The 22,519-nt window shown below is 62.8% G+C and overlaps 1 protein-coding gene across 1 annotated transcript in view; it reads left to right on the top strand.

Annotated features, from left to right (window-relative positions):
* Window positions 1-124: 124 nt before the first annotated feature.
* LOC103582327 (mucin-5B-like) overlaps window positions 125-22,519 on the top strand; it is a gene marked incomplete at both ends in the record, with an annotated part of 23,689 nt that continues 1,294 nt past the window's right edge. The window contains 27 exons of the mRNA XM_008563958.1: window positions 125-215; window positions 450-556; window positions 2,653-2,854; window positions 3,667-3,792; window positions 4,128-4,245; window positions 4,337-4,475; window positions 4,717-4,827; window positions 5,035-5,104; window positions 5,457-5,594; window positions 5,936-6,100; window positions 6,445-6,539; window positions 7,157-7,283; window positions 7,532-7,787; window positions 8,121-8,176; window positions 8,489-8,589; window positions 8,886-9,037; window positions 9,409-9,547; window positions 9,623-9,736; window positions 10,813-10,992; window positions 11,390-11,629; window positions 13,222-13,378; window positions 13,759-13,887; window positions 14,084-14,228; window positions 14,329-14,372; window positions 14,454-14,651; window positions 15,016-19,662; window positions 19,842-22,478. Of these exons, the coding sequence (XP_008562180.1) occupies window positions 125-215; window positions 450-556; window positions 2,653-2,854; window positions 3,667-3,792; window positions 4,128-4,245; window positions 4,337-4,475; window positions 4,717-4,827; window positions 5,035-5,104; window positions 5,457-5,594; window positions 5,936-6,100; window positions 6,445-6,539; window positions 7,157-7,283; window positions 7,532-7,787; window positions 8,121-8,176; window positions 8,489-8,589; window positions 8,886-9,037; window positions 9,409-9,547; window positions 9,623-9,736; window positions 10,813-10,992; window positions 11,390-11,629; window positions 13,222-13,378; window positions 13,759-13,887; window positions 14,084-14,228; window positions 14,329-14,372; window positions 14,454-14,651; window positions 15,016-19,662; window positions 19,842-22,478 (10,684 nt within the window). The remainder of the gene's footprint in view (window positions 216-449; window positions 557-2,652; window positions 2,855-3,666; window positions 3,793-4,127; window positions 4,246-4,336; window positions 4,476-4,716; window positions 4,828-5,034; window positions 5,105-5,456; window positions 5,595-5,935; window positions 6,101-6,444; window positions 6,540-7,156; window positions 7,284-7,531; window positions 7,788-8,120; window positions 8,177-8,488; window positions 8,590-8,885; window positions 9,038-9,408; window positions 9,548-9,622; window positions 9,737-10,812; window positions 10,993-11,389; window positions 11,630-13,221; window positions 13,379-13,758; window positions 13,888-14,083; window positions 14,229-14,328; window positions 14,373-14,453; window positions 14,652-15,015; window positions 19,663-19,841; window positions 22,479-22,519) is intronic.

The raw sequence follows: 22,519 nt of genomic DNA, 5'->3' as shown, positions 1-22,519 counted from the left end.
CCATGGTGGGTGGGGGGAGAGTTGACTGGCCCGTGGGATCACGGGGCTGGGGTCCCTGCTGGGTGGGCTACGCAGCCAGGTGGGCACAGGCTCTGAGGCCGCAGCTGCTCCCCCACCCCCCCAGCTGGAGCTGGACCCCAAGTACGCCAACCAGACCTGCGGTCTGTGCGGGGACTTCAACGGGCTCCGGGCTGTCAACGAGTTCTACGCCCACAGTGAGCACCACACAGAATCGGGGGTGGTGGCCCAGTGTCCCAGGAGGCAGGAGAGGGCAGAGTGAGGGCAAGGGGCAGGGAGCAAGGCCGGGGAGGAGGGACACCCTGAGGGGGTGTCAGGTCCTTGGCACGGGTAGAGGGGCCCCTGGCAGTCAGCCTCAGGGAGGAGGAGCTCAACCCCTGGACCCCAGAGCCCCTCAGGGCAACCCGCACAGAGCATTTTCTCTCCGGCAGATGCCAGGCTGACCCCTGTCCAGTTTGGGAACTTGCAAAAGCTGAACGGCCCCATGGAGCAGTGCCAGGACCCCCTGCCCTCACCGGCTGACAACTGCACAGATGAGGTGAGCATCCTCTCAGGGCCTGCAGCCCCCGCCCCTCAGGCGGCTAGCCTGGTGGGACTGAGAGTGGGACCAGGGGAGACTCGGGCAAGGTCTGAGCAGCGTCCCTGGGTGACGGGGTAAGAGATGGGACTGAGGTGTCTAGGTCTGGGGACAGTAGGGCAGGTGCATATTCTGTGGGCAGTTTCACCACATGCACCATGGCACACACGTTCTAATTGTGTGCACCTCGTGCCGCATGCCCATCTGTGTCAGCACATCTGTACCCACACCCGCACAGGCCAGGCCAGGGTGGGCACTCAGGGATCCCAGAGCAAGAAGCTCCCCCCCATGAGTGGGCAGGACCCCACCTTTGGAAGTGGCCTATAAGCTCCAGGGTCCCTGAACAAGCAGACTCCCCAAAACTTAAATCATTAAATGAATGAGAACATCAAAACCCTGGGAGCCATGGCCCCAGACCCAGATGGTCTGGGGGGCCTGAGAAGGGGGACATTCATCAATGGCCAGCACTGAGCCTGCTGAGGCCACCTGAGGATGGACTGGTGTCTCTGCCTCCCCTTTCCCTGAGCCTCCTTCCGGGGACAGAGTCTACACCTTTCCTGAATGCTCATACCATGGGCAGGTGTGTCCTGGAGCTCTGGGAGGTAGGGGGAGTCCAGAGTCATGGATCATTCCCCCAGAGCCAAGCAGAGCTCTGCACCTTCAGGCACCAAGTTCACAGTGTTTGGGTAAAATGATGCGTGAGTGGATGAATGGATGGATGAGTGGCTGGCTGGATGGATGAACAGGTAGATGGATGGATAGATGGATGGGTGGATGGATGGGTGGGTGGATGGGTGGATGGATGGATGGATGGATGGGTGGATGGATGGATGGATGGATGGGTGGATGGATGGGTGGATGGATGGATAGATGGATGGATGGGTGGATGGATGAATGGGTGGACGGATGGATAGAAGGATGGATGGGTGGATGGATGAATGGGTGGACGGATGGATAGATGGATGGATGGGTGGATGGATGGGTGGATGGATGGATGGATGGATGGGTGGATGGATGGATGGATGGATGGGTGGATGGATGGATGGATGGATGGGTGGATGGATGGATGGATGGATGGGTGGATGGATGGATGGATGGATGGGTGGATGGATGGATGGATGGATGGGTGGATGGATGGATGGATGGATGGGTGGATGGATGGATGGATGGATGGGTGGATGGATGGATGGATGGATGGGTGGATGGATGGATGGATGGATGGGTGGATGGATGGATGGATGGATGGGTGGATGGATGGATGGATGGATGGGTGGATGGATGGATGGATGGATGGGTGGATGGATGGATGGATGGATGGGTGGATGGATGGATGGATGGATGGGTGGATGGATGGATGGATGGATGGGTGGATGGATGGATGGGTGGACGGATGGATAGAAGGATGGATGGGTGGATGGATGAATGGGTGGACGGATGGATAGATGGATGGATGGGTGGATGGATGGGTGGATGGGTGGATGGATGGGTGGATGGATGGGTGGATGGATGGGTGGATGGATGGGTGGATGGACGGGTGGATGGATGGATGGATGGGTGGATGGATGGATGGGTGGACGGATGGATAGAAGGATGGATGGGTGGACGGATGGATAGAAGGCTGGATGGGTGGATGGATGAATGGGTGGACGGATGGATAGAAGGATGAATGGGTGGGTGGATGGAGGAATAGATGAATGGATGGAGGGATGGGTGGGTAAGTGGGTGGATGGATGGATGGACAGGTAAATGGATGGATGAATGAGTGGATGGGTTGATGGATAGAAGGATGGGTGGGTGGATGGGTGGGTGGACAGAAGGATGGGTGGATGATGGATGGGTAGTGGGTGGGTAAGTGGGTGGACGGAGGAACAAATGGATGGGTGGGCAGATGGATGGATGAACAGGTGGAAGGAGGGACTAGTGGATGGATGAATAGAAAGAACCAGGAGGGGAACAAAGAGGCTCCCGGGTCTGGTCTGCAAGGACGGGGTCCTCGTGTGAGCACTGTGGCACTCTTGCTTGGAGGACAGAGGGTGCCAGCCTCACTGTTTCCCCAGGAGGGCATCTGCCGCCACACTCTGCTGGGCCAGGCCTTCACTGAGTGCAACACCCTGGTGGACGCTGATGCCTATGTGGCCGCCTGTGTCCAGGACCTGTGCCGCTGCCCCACCTGCCCCTGTGCCACCTTTGCTGAGTACTCCCGCCAGTGCGCCCATGCAGGGGGCCAGCCACACAACTGGCGGGGCCCTGACTTCTGCCGTGAGTGCCCCATGTTATCCATTTCTGTGGCTTATAAAAGGATTCCTGAAACTGGGTAATTTCTAGGGAAATTAAATTTCTACTTTACCGTTTTGGAGGCTGGGTAGTCCAAGGTTCACAGAACACATCTGGAGGTGATTCTGTGGCAACGCAGGGTGTCACCTGGCATGAATGGGCTGAGCAAGAGAGAGCTAGGCTTCTCACCTGCTCTCCTTGTAAAGCCATTGGAACCATGTCCGTGACTCCACGAAAGGACCAGTCCCTTCACAAGGGCACAGTCCTCACAATCTAATCACCTATAAAGGCCCCACCTTTCAATGACCATGATTGGATTTTCCACCCCCTTAGCGCTGTTGCAATAGAAATCAAGTTTTCTAAAACATGAACTTCTGGGGGACACATTTAACCCATAGCAATCCGCCATGCCTGGTGTCTGGCTGGGGACGCAGGGCAGAGGGAGCCGCCCAGGGTGTGGTAGTGAGAGGGTAGGTGAGGAGGAGAGAGGACGGGCTGGGGAGAGCTGGGGGAAGACACAGGCCTGGGGCACTAGGAGTGAAGGTCCCCATCAGGCCCAGGGGAGGACCCGGCCCCCAGCACAGTGAGGCAGAGCTGAGCCCAGAACCCCTGGCAAGGGTGGGGTCTCCCCGGGCAGCTGTGGCCTCAAGTGGGCATGGGTAGAGGGGACGGCCATGCCGGGAGGTGCTCGGCCTGCGCTCCTTGCCTCCTGCCTCACTCAGAAGATGTGCTCCTAGGCCGGGGCCAGGAGCATCTGGGCTGCTCCTTGGACCCAGCACTGCCTCCTCCCCTCGCAGCCCGGACGTGCCCCCACAACATGCAGCCCCAGGAGTGCAGCTCGCCCTGTGGGGACACCTGCTCCAACCCCCAGCGCTCCCAGCTCTGCGAGGACCACTGCATGGACGGCTGCTTCTGTCCCCCAGGCAGGTCCTGCCATGCCCAGGGCCCCCCACACCCCCACCTCCCACCGTGCTGCCTTCTGGTCACTCTCCCCACACCCAGCCAAGCCTCGACCAGCAGGGCCGGCCGGCCCCTCCCATGGGTCAAGGACAAGGTGGACACTGGCCATTACAAAGCCAGAAGACCTGCTGGCCCATGGAGGGAGGGGACCAGGTGGGGAAATTGAGGCCGAGAGGAGCTCAGTGCTTGTCCCAAGCAGGTGGGGCTCAGGGTGGCAGCCCAGTCTGGGGGCCCCTCCCCACAGGAGGCAGCTCGTCCTGAGGCTGGGGTCTTCTCAGAGGCACCTCTTCACCCCCAGGCACGGTGCTGGATGACATCACGCAGTCAGGCTGCGTGTCCCTGCAGCAGTGCTCCTGCCGTCATGGCGGCCACACCTATGCGCCAGGGGCCTCCTTCACTACCAGCTGCAGCTCCTGGTATGCCCGGCCACCCGCCAGGGGTGGGGTGCATGGTGGGGCCCACCTCCTCACCCGTGGCACCGCTTCCACTCACGGCCTGTCCCCCCAGCACCTGCTCCGGGGGGCTGTGGCAGTGTGAGGACCTGCCATGCCCCGGCACCTGCTCCGTCCTTGGTGGGTCCCACATCTCCACCTACGATGAGAAGCTCTACGACGTGCATGGGGACTGCAGCTACATCCTGTCCAAGGTGCGACTGCTGGGACCCTCAGCCCCCTCCGCCCTGGGGAAGGGTCGTGTGATGGCCATCAGAGTAAGGAATGCCCATTCTGAGGGGGAAGCCCCCAAGCCCTGAGACCAGCTGCCTGCAGGTGACCAGAGGGGCCAGGGGCCACCTCCCCCCAGAGCCACATCTGCCCCCCGTGCGGGCACAGGGGCACCCCATACCCTCACACATGGACCCCAACACGTTGGTGGGTTTGCCCCATCAGACATGTGCTGACGGTGCCTTCACCGTGCTGGCCGAGCTGCGGAAATGCGGTCTGACTGACAACGAGAACTGCCTCAAGACGGTGACGCTCAGCCTGAGCGGTGGGGACACGGTGAGGGTCCAGCCTGGCCGAGCCGCCCACACCCCCTGGGCTGGGATGAGGAGCAAAGAGGGGCTTCACCCCCTCCTCCCACCCTGGGCCCCCGGTCAGCCACCTCCCAGGGCAGTTCTGGAGCTGGCTGTAGGCGGAGGCCCAAGCTCCCCTCCCAGCTGTCCCCAAGGGGGTGACCCAGCAGGCTGCTCTCTGCTCCCTTGCCAGGCCATCCGGGTCCAGGCCAATGGCGGCGTGTTCATGAACTCCATCTACACCCAGCTGCCTGTGTCGGCAGGTACGCAGCTCCCGGGGCAGCTGGGCCAGGGTGGGCCTCCGGAGCCCAGGCAGCACCCAGCTCCACCCCTCACTAGCTCTTTGTGGCCTTGGGAAGTTTCAGAACATCCCACGGTCCACTTTCTCATCTGTAAAGTGGGGACCCGTGTCCAGCAAGCCCCGTCCCGGCCTCTCAGGCAGCATCAGCCACCACGTATGGCCCGGCCCGCTCGGCAGCCCACGGACACGTGGCAGTGTGCACCCGAGCCCCTGGTGGGGTGGTGGCCCACCAGACACCAGCCTGGGCCCAGCACTGCCCCTGAGTCTGGCCAGGCCTGGCCCCCGTGCGCTCCTGACATGCCTCCCTCCCCCAGCCAACATCACCATCTTCAGACCGTCGACCTTCTTCGTGGTGGTGCAGACGGGCATCGGCCTGCAGGTGCAGGTGCAGCTGGTGCCCCTCATGCAGGTGTTCCTCAGGCTGGACCCCTCTCACCGCGGGCAGACGTGCGGTGAGGCGCTCAGCGGTGGGCTTGGAGAGGCAGGGGCGGGGGGACCTGGACTGAGCTCCAGGCTGCAAGAGGACGGGGTGGTGGGGAGAGGCTGCAGCACACGGAGGTCGGGGAGACCCCAGCCCCAGCCCCGGACACCCGACATCCGATGGGAGGACAGAGAGCCAGCCCGCTGCCCTGATCCAGGCTGGCTGTGCACAGGCCTCCCAGGGTCATCTGCAGGTGGTTCTGGGAAGGGGCTGCCCCACCTGCCCACCTGGTGGCAGTGCCAGGAGGCACAGCCGGGTGGGGGAGAAGTGCCCAGCTTGGCAGCCTACCGACACCCTTGCCCCGGCCCCCAGGCCTATGCGGGAACTTCAACCAGAACCAGGCCGACGACTTCACGGCGCTCAGCGGGGTGGTGGAGGGAACGGCTGCCGCCTTCGCCAACACCTGGAAGACCCAGGCCTCCTGCCCCAACGTCAAGAACAGCTTGGAGGACCCCTGCTCCCTGAGTGTGGAGAACGGTACCCACCACCCCCACGACCCTCGGTCACCCTGGGGCAGTGCCTGGAGCTCAAGGCCCCCCCGAGGAAGCCCTTCCTGACCCCTGCACCATGGGGACCCATGAGGCGGGGCTTTGGGGGCCCCAAATAGGCAGGTGTGCATGGCAGGCAGGAACAGGAGGAGGGCTTGGGGACGCGAAGCTGCAGGTTAGGGGGCAGGACAGACAGGGACAGGCCGGCAGCACCCCGCAGCCCAGTGGGGTTGGCCCCACAATTCAATGTGCTGTTCCCGGGGTGGAGCCGGGAGTGCGGGCTGCTGGGGTGGGGTGAGGGGGCAGCGCCCACTCGGCCATCCCCCCCCACAGAGAACTACGCCCTGCACTGGTGCTCGCGGCTGACAGATCCCGCTGGCGCATTCTCGCAGTGCCACTCCACCGTCAACCCCGCGCCCTTCCACTCGGTGAGAGGCCATGAGCCGCTGGGGACCCCCGCTGGGAAGCTCTGCTGTGCTTGTCCCCCAGGGCTGGCGTGGTGGCTGAACATGAGAGAACGGGTTCCCTCCGTGCTGGAGGCGGTGACCTCAGTCACGCTGTGGCTCTCGGGGTCCCTCCTGGCCTCTCCTAGTGTGTGGTGGCCAGCAGCCTGTGCGTGGCCACATCCCCCCAGTCTCTCCGTCCACGGCTTCTACTTGGTGTCTGTACCTAAGTTTCCTTCTGAGGACACCAGCTGCTGGACTCAGCCCCCTCCCGGCCTCCTCTTCACTGGGTCACACCTGCAAAGACCCTGTTTCTACATAAGGCCCCACTCACAGGCCAGGCCTGGGGGCTAGGACTCCAGCACACCTTTCTAGGGGACACAATTCAACCCACAACAGTTGGTTCGTTGGCCGCTTTTCCAGAAGCTTCCAGCTGCCCCACTGGCCCCCAACCCTTTTCCTGATGCCCAGCCTCCTGCGGTTCCTCCTCATGGGCAGAGTTCCCAGCCCTCAGCAGGCTCGACGGGAAGGAGGGACGGAGCAACAGGGGACCCTGGTGGGCTGGGGGCCCTGACCCCTGACCCCTGACCCTTGACCCCCAGAACTGCATGTTCGACACGTGCAACTGTGAGAAGAGCGAAGACTGTCTGTGCGCGGCCCTGTCCTCCTACGTGCACGCCTGCGCCGCCAAGGGCGTGCTGCTCAGCGGCTGGAGGGGCGGCGTCTGCAGTGAGTGGTGGCCAAGCCGGGCACGTCCCTCGTGGGGTGGGACGTGTGGGCCTCGCCAGGCAGGGGCGGGAAGAACCTGTCGGTCAACCTCTTCTCAGCAGAGAGCTTTGCATTGCACAAAGTGTGCATGCTCCTCAGATTCCTGCATCACACAGATGGGGACACTGAGTCTGTGATGGGACAAAGCAGGGGCTGGACCAGGCCCCAGCCACCAACCTCTTTGTCTCCCCTGCCCCTGCTGACCGCAGCCAAGTACATGAGCAGCTGCCCCAAGTCCCTGAGCTACGCGTACGTGGTGGACGCCTGCCAGCCCTCCTGCCGTGCCCTGAGCGAGGCCGACGTCACCTGCAGTGTCTCCTTCGTGCCAGTGGACGGCTGCACCTGCCGCGCGGGCACCTTTCTGGACGAGGCCGGCACATGCGTGCCCGCCCAGGACTGCCCCTGCTACTTCCAAGGCACGGTGGTGGCTCCTGGAGAGGTCGTGCACGACAGCGACGCGGTGTGGTGAGGAGGGGCGTGGGCTGGGCCGGGGTCCCTGGTACCCCAGGCAGGTGGGGTCTCTGGCTGCACTTCCCCACACCCACAGGACTCTGTGCCTCCCCCGGAGTATTTCCAGACACTGAGGGGGGCCTCCTGTCAGGCCTCCCCGCCGGGAGAGTGCCCCGGCCCCCACTGCCGCCCTGGCCGCAAAGGCGGCTCCCGTAGGAGCTGAGGGCCTCGTCTTGCCCACCGTGCTGTACTTAGCTGGCACCCTCACACTCGGCGAGGTGCAGGAAGCCCGGGGTGGGGTCTCTGGGGGTGGGCGCGGGTCCAGACCAGGTCGTCCATGTCTCATAGCTCGTGTGCGAGGGGGAAGCTGAGCTGCCTGGGAGCCACCTTGCAGAAAGATACAGGTAACGCCCCGTCTGAGCCCTGCCTAGGCCCCTGTCAGTGCGCACATGGACCCTGTGGAAGGTGCCCACGTCGAGAGGCTCCAGGGCAAGAAGGGGCCGGCAGGTCTCTGCCCAGCAGCGGCAAGGGGTGCCCTGGGCTTAGGGGTCGTGGGCTGCACCAGCCAGGGCATCATCCAAAGCAGCCTGAGTGGTCAAAACCTCCATCAGCAGGATGAGGTCAGGGTGGGTCAGGGTGGGGTCAGGATGCAGTCAAGATGAGGTCAGGACTGGGTTAGGGTGGGTCAGGACAGGCACTGGGCTCCACCTCCCCAGGGTGCAAGGTCCCCATGGTGTACCTGGACTGCAGCAACGCCTCGGCCGGCACCCCCGGTGCCGAGTGCCTCAGGAGCTGCCACACGCTGGACGTGGACTGCGTGAGTCTTCCTGGGCCCCATCTGTGCTGCGGGCAGGGTTGGCAGGGCAGGGGATGAGGCTCTCAGTGTTCCTGGGCCCAGGGGTCTGGGCAGTCCTTGTGTCACTGCAGGGCCACCAGCTGTGGGCTTCATTGACCCTGGAAGGTCTGCCCCTGCATGGCCTCTGCCCCAGCCCACAATGCTGCCTGGGAGCCGCTTGATGTGTCTGTCCTAGGCCCGGGCACCCCCAGGATGGAGGGCATCCACTCGTCTTGTGTCCCGGCCCCTCCCTGACCAGGGCCCACCTGTGTCCACAGTTCAGCACACACTGCGTCTCCGGCTGCGTGTGCCCCGCTGGGCTGGTGTCAGATGGGAGTGGGGGCTGTGTGGCCGAGGACGCCTGCCCGTGCATGCACAACGAGGCCACCTACCAGCCCGGGGAGACCATCAGGGTCGACTGCAACACCTGGTGGGTCACAGGCCTCTTGAGGCAGTGGGCGTGGGGACCACAGGGACAGAAGCTTGATCTGGCCTTGGCCAGATGGGAACCCCAGCAGGAGGGGGGAGCCTGCCCTTCTGTGGGTCCTCGGGAAGGTGCCCCCTGGCCCCAATCACTGCTCCATCCGGCTCCTCACAGGAGGGGGCACTGCCCGGGACCCTATCCTCTGGAGGAGGGGCTGGGTCTTGAGGCCTCGGAAACTGGCTGAGCCCGAGGCAAGGCCCTCCCTCGTTCCCGCTGTGAACCCAGGCATGGCACTGCAGTGCAGCGGCATCTGCAGGGACCTGGGCCAGTCTCGGGGGGCAGGACCCCCCTGAGCAGGCACTTTTCCCTCCTCGCAGCACCTGCAGGAATCGCAGATGGGAGTGCAGCCACCAGCCCTGCCTGGGCACCTGTGTGGCCTATGGGGACGGCCACTTTATCACCTTTGACAGCGAGCGCTACAACTTCGAAGGCAGCTGCGAGTACACGCTGGCCCAGGTATGTGGACCCCACACGCTCCCTCAGGCTGGGCTCGCCAGCCCGTGACCAGCACCTGGTCTCTTTCTGTCCCAGGACTACTGTGGGGTCAACGCCACCACCAACGGGACCTTCCGCATCATCACTGAGAACATCCCCTGCGGGACCACAGGTTTCACCTGCTCCAAGGCCATCAGGCTCTTTGTGGAGGTGAGAGCACACATCGGACCACCGGGAACCGCCTCCTGCCCTCTACAGCTGACGGGGCCCAGCCTGAAGGGAAGGTTTGCAAAGCGGCCCCAAGTCCACACATGGGCTCTCCTGCTGCAGTTTGTCCCAGGGCTGCCGTAACACGTTCCCGCAGGCCAGAGTCTGAGGTCAAGGTTGGCCGGGCCGCACTCCCTCCAGAGACTCAGGGGAGGACCCTTCCTGCCTCTTCCAGTTCTGGTGGCTACAGATGTCCCTTGGCTTGTGGCCACATCACTCTGATCTCTGCCTCTGTCTTCATGTGGCCATTTCCTCTCTGTGTCTGTGTCTCTCTTCTGTCATTCATAAAGGCACTGGTCATTGGATTTAGGGCCCACCCGGGGTAATCTGGGATGCTCTCATTTCAAGACCCTTCACTTAATCACATCCACAAAGGCCCTTTTTCCAAATAAGGTCCTATTCACAGGCTCCAGGGGTTAGAGTGTGAGTAGATCTTTTGTGGGGGCTCTAGTCACCCACCACACCCAGGGACACACGCTTCTAGCACAGGGAGGTCAGAGTTCACAGGGCAAATAAGGTCCTATTCACAGGCTCCAGGGGTTAGAGTGTGAGTAGATCTTTTGTGGGGGCTCCAGTCACCCACCACACCCAGGGACACACGCTTCTAGCACAGGGAGGTCAGAGTTCACAGGGAAGAAAACAGAGCTGCTGGCCGGGGGGTGCTTCCCCCCAAAAGGCTGGAAGAGCCGAGGAAGGCGGCAGCAGCCAGAGCAGGCAAGTGTGGGGGCAGCGTGGGCGCAGCGCTGGCCGGGACAGAGGCTGGGCACAGCGGGCCTGCGTGGCCACACGGTGTTCCCTGGCTCCCAGCACATCCTGCCCAGTCTCTCAGCAAACTTTCACTAGGAGTCTGTGAGCTGGGCTCATCCCTAACACCAGCCCCTCACACCAAAAGCCCCTGAGCACCTGTGGAGTCCTGTGCCCTGGGTGGGGCATGCCTGGGCATCATGGCCCTCCCCAGGGGCCCCGGGCAGGCCCTCAGCTCTCTGCAGCTGCCACCCCGTGTGCACCTCCCTCTCCAGGGCTATGAGCTGATCCTCCATGAGGGGACCTTCAAAGTGGTGGAGAGGGGATCGGGCAGGGACCCACCCTACAGGATTCGCTACATGGGCATCTTCCTGGTCATCGAGACCCGCAGTGGGATGGTCGTGTCCTGGGACCGGAAGACCAGCGTGTTCATCCGACTGCACCAGGGCTACAAGGTGAGCTCAGTGGCTGCAGTGCCCTTCTCGGGGGGAATGGGGCCCCTACTGCTAGACCAACGCTGCTGAGCGCTGGTCCTCACCTGGAAAAACCCGAGCCAGGTTTTTGTTGTGAGGCCATGCACAGTGTTAGCTTCCGAAAGGGGCAGGTCAGGACTAAAGAGACCAACAGGTGTGCCAGAGTCCTGGCTGGCACACGGCCTGGCTCTCTGGCCTCCACGGGAGGCAGAGGATTCTACGCGGGAGCAGGTGCTGCCCACCTCTGGACCCACTTTACACCCCATTCCCCTGCAACTTCACAGGGCGCTGCCTGGGGAACTGGTCCCTACAGTCCCCGGAGGGCCCTGGAGCCTCCCAGGCCAGGCTCGCCATGCTTCATTCGTCTCTGCTTCTGCAGGGCAAGGTCTGCGGCCTGTGCGGGAACTTTGACGGCAACGCCATCAACGACTTCACCACGCGGACCCAGTCCGTGGTGGGCAACGCGCTGGAGTTCGGAAACAGCTGGAAGCTCTCCCCATCCTGCCCGGACGCCCAGGCGCCCAAGGACCCCTGCACCACCAACCCTTACCGCAAGTCCTGGGCCCAGAAGCAGTGCAGCATCATCAACAGCCCCGTGTTCGCCGCCTGCCGCTCGCAGGTGGGGCTCTGGCAGTGTGGGGCTGCGGAGGATGGGCGCTCTGGGACTGCAGGGCAGGAGCCAGCAGAGACAGCAGCTGCCTCCTTCTTTCTGCCGGGAGCTGGTTCTGCCCAGGCTGGGTGCACAGCAGACCTCTGAAGACAGTCTTGACCCTGAGCACAGCACATGGTCCACAGTCCTGGGTTTCCAGGTCCTGAGTCTCGATCTCCCACTACGGCACCACCCACGTTCCATGGCCCTGGCACGGAGCGGTCTCCACTGTTTTCTGGCCACTTCCTTGACCACGGCTTCAGTGATCAAGGAACTCAAAGGCTCCCAGTGGGAGGCCTGCCCTCCATGTGGCCCCAGCTGGCCCCTCCATGATCCCCAGACCTGCCCAGTCCCCAGCACGCACAAGGACAGTGGCAGGGTCTTCTCTAGCCCAGCCAGGGAGGAACTGGTGAACAGCCTTAAGTAGGGACTCTCCTGTTATTTTACCGAAGCCCTGAGTGCCCATGTAGGAGCACAGCTCCTTCTGTCAGGGCCTGGAGTGGCAACGAGAGGCAGCTCATGTAGGAACAGCCAGCAGTGAACGTGTGCTTGTGCCCAGCACCCCGGAGTCCCTCTCATGCTTGTCCCCTCTGGCCACACTGCTCACTGGCTCAGGAGGTCCTCTGTGGCCTGACCAGGCTGACCTCAGAGTCAGATGGTGGCTCTTGGGTGGCAGATGTGAGAACTTGGGTCCACCTTGGGGTCTGCCACTTGGGAGAAGCATGGGTTGGGGAGCTCTCCCCAGGAAAGCAGGCAGCTTCTCACTGTCAGGACAGGGTTAACCACGTGGTCTGGAGGGTACGAGATGCCCGCAAGGTTCCCACACTAGATGCCACCTGCTCCTGCCTCAGGGCACAGTCTGGGTACAAAACCTGCTCTCACAGAGCTCACCTTCAGGAGGGACAGCAGGGTGGTGGGATGCAGGATGGTGGCCTCTGTGCAGAGGTCCCTGAGCAGGAGCCACTACAGGGTATGGGGAGCAGCAGTCCAGAAGACCAGCCAGCTGACAGGAAAGCCCCCAGGTGGGAAGGAGGCCAGCGTAGCTGGAGCAGAGACAGACAGGGGACAAGGACGGGGTGACTAGGTGTGACCAAGTTGGCTTTGGAACCTGCAGGTCACATGACCAAATTAATGTGATAAAAGGATCCAAGGGGCATGAGTGAAGGTACACAGGTGGGCAGGTGTACAGGAAGGCAAGTACACAGGTGGGCAGGTGAGCGGGTGCACAGATGGGCAAATGCACAGGTGGGCAGGTGAGTAGGTGCATGGGCAGGCAATTATACAGGAGGACAGGTGCACAGGTGAGCAGGTACACAGGTGGGCAGGTGCATAGGTGGGCAGGTGAGCAGGTGCACAGGTGGGCAGGTGCACAGTTGGGCCAGAATGGCAGTGCTGGGGGCAGCTCCCATTTGGGACACACTCCGAGGCACTCAGGGCCCCTGGAGTCAGGGATCTCAGTTCACTGCCGGGGGGTTGAAATGCAAACGGCTCCAAGGGACTCTCTTGGGGCCAGCTGCCCCTGCCTCTCCTGGCTGAGCCGCACGTTGTCCCTCTGCTGCCAGGTCGACTCCACCAAGTACTATGAGGCTTGCATGAGTGATGCATGTGCCTGTGATGCAGGGGGCGACTGGGACTGTTTCTGCACTGCCGTGGCCGCCTACGCTCAGGCCTGCCACGACGTGGCTGTGTGTGTGTCCTGGAGGACTCCGGACATCTGCCGTGAGTCGGGCTCTGTCTGCGGTACTGAAGGGCGGAGTGGCCAGGTGGTGGGAGGCCTCCAAGCTGCACGCAAGTCCTGGGGCCTGCCCCGCACGCATGTGCGCTTACATGTGTGTGCACATCTGTACGCACAAATGTAGATCTGGGCAAGAAAACAAGACAGATCGCTCCAAAACAAGGCGGCTCTGGAGGGACAGCAGTTCCAAGGGTGGGGCCAGGGAATGAGACGCTCCTGCCCAGCCCCCGGGGCCCTGCACATCTGAGACAGCCCCAAGACTCGCCCTGGGGACGCAGGCCAGGCGCCGGCTGGGGCTGCCTGTGCAGACCATGGCGGGCGCATGCCAAGCAGGCCCCTCTTTACCTCTGCCCTCTGTGCCCAGCCTTGTTCTGCGACTACTACAACCCACACGGGGAGTGTGAGTGGCACTACAAGCCGTGCGGGGACCCCTGCCTGAGAACCTGCCGGAACCCGAGCGGGCACTGCCTCGTCGACCTGCCAGGCCTGGAAGGTGAGGGGCAGACTTCCCTGGATGGAATCTCTGCTCCATCGATTCCCGAGAGCACGTCCAGGCAATGGGGGTACCCATGGGCTCAAGGGGGGGCTCTTGAAGGGTCTCTGCTGCTGGCTGGTGGGGGGCAGCCACCCTGGGCAGCTCCTGACAGGAGAGGGCCCCACGAGCCTCCTGCCCACTGTGCCTGCCCCAGGCTGCTACCCCCAATGCCCGCCCAGCAAGCCCTTCTTCAGTGAGGACCACATGCAGTGCGTGGCCCAGTGCGGCTGCTACGGGGAGGACGGACTCTACTATGACATTGGCTCAAGGGTCCCCACAGCCGAGAACTGCCAGAGCTGGTGAGTGGCAGCCAGGGGCTGGGGGCCGGGATGGGGCAACGGGGCCGGGAGCGGGTCGGGGCTGCCCCACAGGCCTTCAGCCCTCTCTCCCTGCTCCCAGTAACTGCACCCACAGCGGCCTCCAGTGCACTCACAGCCTCACAGGTGAGGAAGGGGCCGGTGGGGCGGGGTGAGGGGCTGGCGCCATGAGGCCCCGCGTGACCTGGCGCCTGCCCCATCCCCCAGCCTGCACCTGCACCTACGAGGGCAGGACCTATGATTACAACGATGTCATCTACAACACCACCGATGGGCTAGGCGGCTGTTTAACCGCCATCTGTGGAAACAACGGAACAATCATCCGGAGGGCCGTGGAATGTCCCGGAACCCTGTCCACGACACCATTCACCTTCACCACCACCTCGGCCCTGCCCCCCATGACAGGTGAGGCCCATCTGGGTGGCGAGGAAAGACCAGCAGGCACTCAGAGCAGGTGCCCCGGGGCTCCCCAGGAAGTCTTAGCACCATGACTGGCGGGGCTCCCCTCAAGAGGACAAAAAACCTTCCCAGCCTCTGCCCTGTCCCTCAGAGTGGCCCGTCCCAGCTGCTGGCTCCATCATGACTGGCTGCCAGGCCCAGTCCCTCACCTAAACAAGGCTTGGGGCAGGCTTTGGGGTGCCCCTGACCCCATAGAGGCATGGAAGCCAGCCCTGGGCAATGGGTACCTCTCACACCCTCCTCCTCAGGAGGCAAGAGCCAGAGGAGGCTGAACAGGGGCCCCTCTCCCGCCCCTCCCATGCAGGCTCAGCCCCCGCCCTGTCTACCGTGTGTGTCCGCGAGGTCTGCCACTGGTCTGCCTGGTATGACGGCGACCGCCCAGAGCCCAGCATGGGAGGTGGAGACTTCGAAACATTTGCCAACCTGAGGAACAGAGGATATCAGGTTTGCCAGGCTCCGGCTGACATTGAATGCAGGGCACAGCGGTTCCCCTCCAGGCCCCTGGAGGTCCTGGGCCAGAAGGTGGACTGTGACCGGACTCAGGGGCTGACATGCCTCAACAGCGAGCAGAGCCCCTCGCTCTGCCACAACTATGAGCTGCGTGTTCTGTGCTGTGACTATGTGCCCTGCAACCCCACCCCAGTCCCGGGCACCAGCCCCTCACCCTCCCCCAGTGCCACCACCCAGCCTGGGGCCACCACGGAGCCCACTGTGGCTTCCACCGCCACTGGGACAGCACCCCTCACATCCTGGCCCACACCCACCCAGACCATAGCAACCAAAGAAACCACCCTGCAGGCCACACCGGGCTCCCAGTCCACAGCTGCCCTCACAGCACAGACCAGGTCTGTCTCGCCCATGGCAACGGCCACCAGCCTGGTCACCAGCCCCCTAGCCCCGAGCACCACCTGTCGACCCCGATGTCAGTGGACAGTGTGGTTTGATGAGGATTACCCCAAGTCTGAAGAAGCTGGGGGGGACATCGAGTCATATGATAAAATCAGGGCTGCCGGAGGGGACATCTGTGAGCAGCCGCAAGACATACAGTGTGAGGCTGAGAACTTCCCCAACCAGACCCTGGAGGAGGTGGGCCAGCGTGCACACTGTGACCTCAGCTTTGGCCTGGTGTGCAGGAACCAGGAGCAGGCGGGCCTGTTCAAGATGTGCTACAACTACCGGATCCGCATGCTCTGCTGCAGCACCGACCACTGCCAGGGAAGCACCAGCACCACGACGCCAGCCACAGAGCAGGGGACAGCCACCACAGCCACCCCACCCCTGTCCTCAATGCCATCACCCAGGAGTAGTCCAGAGGTGACCTGGACTTCCCCAGCCAGCACCACAGCAGGATCCACCCCCTCAAAAGTATCAACAATCCCTAGCCACACGGAAACCTTTGTTACAGCCACCACGGGAAGCCTCACGGCTTCTCCAGTCTCCACAGGACCCACCATCCCAGGGGGAACCACGTCAGTCCTTCCAACTCACACGACCTTGCCAGGGACCATTGGCAGTACTGGCACTCCAGGCATCTCACAGCTGCCCACACCAGCCCCAGTAACAAAGCAAACCTCCACAGCTCACCCGCAAACAGGAGTACCGACAGGCACAGCCAGCACCCTCTCCAAAGGGCCTCTGACCACCAGCCTGCTGCTGACAACACGCACGAGCTGGCCGTCCACCAGCCACGTGCAGACCAGCGCACTCAAGTCAGAGATGCCACCGGGCACCTCGACCAAGGCCTCCACCAGCCAGGGTGCAACGCTGTGTCAACCCCGGTGCGAGTGGACAGAATGGTTTGACGTGGACTTTCCCATCTCAGGGGTTGCAGGAGGAGACATGGAGACCTTCGAAAACATCAGAGCTGCTGGGGGCAAGATGTGCTGGGACCCACAGAAGATCGAGTGCCGGGCAGAGAACTACCCCGAGGTGAGCATCGACCAGATCGGGCAGGTGGTGAACTGCAGCCTGGACACGGGGCTGGTGTGCAGGAACGAGGACCAAACCGGGAGGTTCAACATGTGCTTCAACTACAACGTGCGCGTGCTCTGCTGCGACGACTACAGCCTCTGCCCCAGCGCCACCACGCCCCCGCCCAGACCCCGCACCACGGCCACCACCCAACACCCCCAGCAGAGCCTTACCTCACCCAGGACCGCCAAGAGCCTCTCCGTCCCCACCACTCAGACAGGCACCCTCTCCAGGGCCACCGAGAGGGTCTCCATCCCCACCACCCACACAGGCCACACCCTCTCTGGGATCACCAAGAGCATCTCCATCCACAGCCCCTCTACACCTACAGCCACCACCACCAGCCTCTTCCATACCTCAGAGCAGCCCACCGCTGGGAACCCAACAACATCCCTGAGATCGGCCTCCACCAGCGCCCCCCACACGGTCCCCCTGCTGACCTCTCGCATTCACTTGACCCCAGCATCCTCCAGCACCGGGCCCACCTTGGCAACCACCCTCTCCTCCAGCCCCCCACAGCCCAGCACCAGAACGTCCGCCTGGACCCCATCCCCCAGCCCAGGCTGCAGGCCACAGTGCGCCTGGACAGACTGGTTCGATGAGGACTACCCCACCCCTGGCCCCGACGGCGGGGACTTCGAGACCTACACGGTCATCCGCGCAGCTGGCCATGCCTTCTGCGATCAGCCCCAGGACATCGAGTGCCGCGCCGAGAAGGCGCCGGACCAGCCCCTGGAGGCACTGGAGCAGGTTGTCCAGTGCAACGTGAGCGTTGGGCTGGTGTGTAGGAACCGTGAGCAGCCCAGGTCCCTGCCCTACTGTCTCAACTTCCACGTGCGCCTGCTATGCTGTGAAAACTACAGCCACTGCGCCACCTCGCCCGCCGCCACCACAGGAGGCACAGCAGCCCCCTCCGCCACACCAGAGACCACCCAAATCACACTACAGCACACCACCAGGACTACCTTGCCCCCCACCACCACATCCACGACAGCCCCCTCATCCACCCTGGAGATAACCCACACCCCAGTGCTGACCAACACGGCCACCTCGCCCATGACCACAAGCTTGAAAATAGTCCCCTTGTCCACGCTGGAGACCACGCAAACCACACTAGGGCTGACCTCCAGGACCACGTCACCAGTAACCACCAGCACGACAGCAGCACTCTACTCCACACAGGAGACCACCCATACCCCATCAGAGCTGGCCCCCAGGAACACCTCACCTGCTACCACCAGCACTACAGCAGCCCCCTCCTCCAGTCCAGAGACCACCCAATCCTCACCAGGGCTGACCTCCAGGGCCACCTCAAGCACTAACACCAGCACCACCGCAGCCCCCTCCTCCACACTAGAGACCACCCAAACCTTACCAGGGCTGACCTCCAGGAGCACCTCGCCCTCTGCCACCAGCTCCACAGTAAGCTCCACCTCTACCTTAAAGACCACCCAAATCACAGCATCTGGCCTGGAGGAGGTGGCTGCTGTGGTGCTGGTTGCAGCAGGTGAGGTTGTCCTGGAGGTCAGCCCAGGTGTGGTTTGGGTGGTCTCTGGTCTGGAGGAGGGGGCTGCTGTGGTGCTGGTTGCAGCAGGTGAGGTTGTCCTGGAGGTCAGCCCAGGTGTGGTTTGGGTGGTCTCTGGTCTGGAGGAGGGGGCTGCTGTGGTGCTGGTTGCAGCAGGTGAGGTTGTCCTGGAGGTCAGCCCAGGTGTGGTTTGGGTGGTCTCTGGTCTGGAGGAGGGGGCTGCTGTGGTGCTGGTTGCAGCAGGTGAGGTTGTCCTGGAGGTCAGCCCAGGTGTGGTTTGGGTGGTCTCTGGTCTGGAGGAGGGGGCTGCTGTGGTGCTGGTTGCAGCAGGTGAGGTTGTCCTGGAGGTCAGCCCAGGTGTGGTTTGGGTGGTCTCTGGTCTGGAGGAGGGGGCTGCTGTGGTGCTGGTTGCAGCAGGTGAGGTTGTCCTGGAGGTCAGCCCAGGTGTGGTTTGGGTGGTCTCTGGTCTGGAGGAGGGGGCTGCTGTGGTGCTGGTTGCAGCAGGTGAGGTTGTCCTGGAGGTCAGCCCAGGTGTGGTTTGGGTGGTCTCTGGTCTGGAGGAGGGGGCTGCTGTGGTGCTGGTTGCAGCAGGTGAGGTTGTCCTGGAGGTCAGCCCAGGTGTGGTTTGGGTGGTCTCTGGTCTGGAGGAGGGGGCTGCTGTGGTGCTGGTTGCAGCAGGTGAGGTTGTCCTGGAGGTCAGCCCAGGTGTGGTTTGGGTGGTCTCTGGTCTGGAGGAGGGGGCTGCTGTGGTGCTGGTTGCAGCAGGTGAGGTTGTCCTGGAGGTCAGCCCAGGTGTGGTTTGGGTGGTCTCTGGTCTGGAGGAGGGGGCTGCTGTGGTGCTGGTTGCAGCAGGTGAGGTTGTCCTGGAGGTCAGCCCAGGTGTGGTTTGGGTGGTCTCTGGTCTGGAGGAGGGGGCTGCTGTGGTGCTGGTTGCAGCAGGTGAGGTTGTCCTGGAGGTCAGCCCAGGTGTGGTTTGGGTGGTCTCTGGTCTGGAGGAGGGGGCTGCTGTGGTGCTGGTTGCAGCAGGTGAGGTTGTCCTGGAGGTCAGCCCAGGTGTGGTTTGGGTGGTCTCTGGTCTGGAGGAGGGGGCTGCTGTGGTGCTGGTTGCAGCAGGTGAGGTTGTCCTGGAGGTCAGCCCAGGTGTGGTTTGGGTGGTCTCTGGTCTGGAGGAGGGGGCTGCTGTGGTGCTGGTTGCAGCAGGTGAGGTTGTCCTGGAGGTCAGCCCAGGTGTGGTTTGGGTGGTCTCTGGTCTGGAGGAGGGGGCTGCTGTGGTGCTGGTTGCAGCAGGTGAGGTTGTCCTGGAGGTCAGCCCAGGTGTGGTTTGGGTGGTCTCTGGTCTGGAGGAGGGGGCTGCTGTGGTGCTGGTTGCAGCAGGTGAGGTTGTCCTGGAGGTCAGCCCAGGTGTGGTTTGGGTGGTCTCTGGTCTGGAGGAGGGGGCTGCTGTGGTGCTGGTTGCAGCAGGTGAGGTTGTCCTGGAGGTCAGCCCAGGTGTGGTTTGGGTGGTCCCACACCAGGTCGGACCTCTAGGACCGCATCACCCACGACCCCCAGCACCACAGCAGCCCCCTCCTCCACACCAGAGACCACCCAAACCACACCTGGGCTGACCTCCAGGACAACCTCACCCACTGCCACCACAGGAGCCACGACATCACCCTCAACCACTCAGGCGACCACCCAAACCACACCAGGACAGACCTCTAGGACCACATCACACATGATCACCAGCACCACTGCAGCCCCCTTCTCCATGCCAGAGACCACCCAATCCTCACCAGGGCTGACCTCCAAGAGCACCTCACCCACGACCACCAGCACCACAGCAGCCCCCTCCTCCACACCAGAGACCACCCAAACCACACCAGTGCTGCACTCCAGGACAACCTCACCGACTGCCACCACAGGAGCGACAACATCCCCCTCGACCACTCAGGAGACCACCCAAACCACAGCAGGGCTGACGTCCAGGACATCACCCACTGCCACCACAGGAGCCATGACATTCCGCTCGACCACCCTGGTGACCACCCAAACAACACCAAGGCTGACCTCCAGGACCACCTCACCTGCTATCACCAGCACCACAGCAGCCCCCTCCTCCACAACAGAGACCACCAAAACCACACCAGGGCTGACCTCAAGGACCTCCTCACCCACTACCACCAACACCACGACATCCCCCTCCTCCAGTCCAGAGACCACCCAAACCTCACCAGTGCTGCACTCCAGGACAACCTCACCCACTACCACCATGGGAGCCACGACATCTCCCTCAACCACTCAGGCGACCACCCATAACACAGCAGTGCTGACCTCCAGGATCACCTCACCCGCCACCACCCGCACCACAGCTGCCACCTCCTCCAGTCCAGAGACCACCCAAACCTCACGAGGGTTGACGTCCAAGACAACCTCACCCACTGCCACCACGAGAGCCACGCCATCCCCCTCGCCCACTCAGGAGACCACACAAACCACACTAGGGCTGCCTTCTAGGACCACATCACCTATGACCACCAGCACCACACCCGCCCCCTCCTCTACGCCGCAGACCACCCAACCCACACCAGGGTTGACCTCCAGGACATCCACACCCACTGCCACCACAGGAGCTACGACATCCCCCTCGACCATTCAGGCGACCACTCAAACCACACCAGGACGGACCTCTAGGACCACATCACCCACGACCACCAGCACCACAGCAGCCACCTCCTCCACGCCAGAGACCACCCAAACCACACCATGGCTGACCTCCAGGACAACCACACCCACTGCCACCACAGTAGCCAAGACATACCCCTCGACCACTCAGGCGACCACCGAAACCACAACAGGGATGACCTCCAGGACCACCTCACCGAATGCCACGACCACAGCAGCCCCCTCCTCCACGCCAGAGACCACCCCAACCTCACCAGGGCTGACCTCCAGGACCACCTCACCCACTACCACCAGTACCACAGCAGCCCCCTCCTCCAGTCCAGAGACCACCCAAACCACACCAGGGCTTACCTCCAGGACCACCTCACCCTCTGCCACCAGCTCCACAGTAAGCTCCACCTCTACCTTAAAGACCACCCAAATCACAGCACGGCAGAGAAACAGAACCCCCTCACCCGCTACCACCAGAACCACAGCAGCCCCCTCCTCCACGCCAGAGACCACCCCAACCTCACCAGGGCTGACCTCCAGGACCACCTCACCCGCTACCACCAGCACCACAGCAGCCCCCACCTCCATGCCAGAGACCACCCAAACACCACCAGGGGTAACCTCCAGGACAACCTCAGCCATTGCCACCACAGGAGCCACGACATCCCGCTCTACCACTCAGGTGACCACCCAAACCACACCAGGGCTGACATCCAGGACCACCTCACCTACTACCACCAGCACCACAGTAGCCCCCCCCTCCACGCCAGAGACCACCCAAACCACACCAGGACCGGCCTCCAGGACCACATCACCATCTACCACCAGCACCATGACATCCCTCTCCTCCATGCCAGAGACCACACAAACATCACCAGGGTTGACCTCCAGTACAACCTCACCCACTGCCACCACGGGAGCCCCGACATCCCCCTCGACCACTCAGGAGACCACCCAAACCACACCACAGTTGACCTCCACGACCACCTCACCAGCTACCACCAGTACTACAGAAGCCACCTCCTCCAGTCCAGAAACCACCCAAACCTCACCAGGGTTGACCTCCAGGATCACCTCACCCACTACCACAACAGGAGCCACGACATCCCCCTCGACCATTCAGGCGACCACTCAAACCACACCAGGAAGGACCTCTAGGACCACATCACCCACGACCACCAGCACCATAGCAGCCACCTCCTCCACGCCAGAGACCACCCAAACCACACCACGGCTGACCTCCAGGACAACCACACCCACTGCCACCACGGTAGCCAAGACATACCCCTCGACCACTCAGGCGACCACCCAAACCACAACAGGGATGACCTCCAGGACCACCTCACCTGCTACCACCAGCACCACAGCAGCCCCCTCCTCCAGTCCAGAGACCACCCAAACCACACCAGGGTTGACCTCCAGGACCACCTCACCCACTGCCACCACAGGAGCCACGACATCCCCCTCGACCACTCAGGCGACCACTCAAACCACGCCACGACGGACCTCTAGGACCACATCACCCACGACCACCAGCACCATAGCAGCCACCTCCTCCATGCCAGAGACCACCCAAACCACACCAGGACTGACATCCAGGACAACCTCACCTGCTGCAACCAGCACCACAGCAGCCCCCTCCTCCACACCAGAGACCACCCAA

Source organism: Galeopterus variegatus, unplaced genomic scaffold (assembly GCF_000696425.1).
Source record: "Galeopterus variegatus unplaced genomic scaffold, G_variegatus-3.0.2 Scaffold15718, whole genome shotgun sequence".
Taxonomy (NCBI): domain Eukaryota; kingdom Metazoa; phylum Chordata; class Mammalia; order Dermoptera; family Cynocephalidae; genus Galeopterus; species Galeopterus variegatus.
This window is presented reverse-complemented; position numbering and strand designations above follow the sequence as displayed.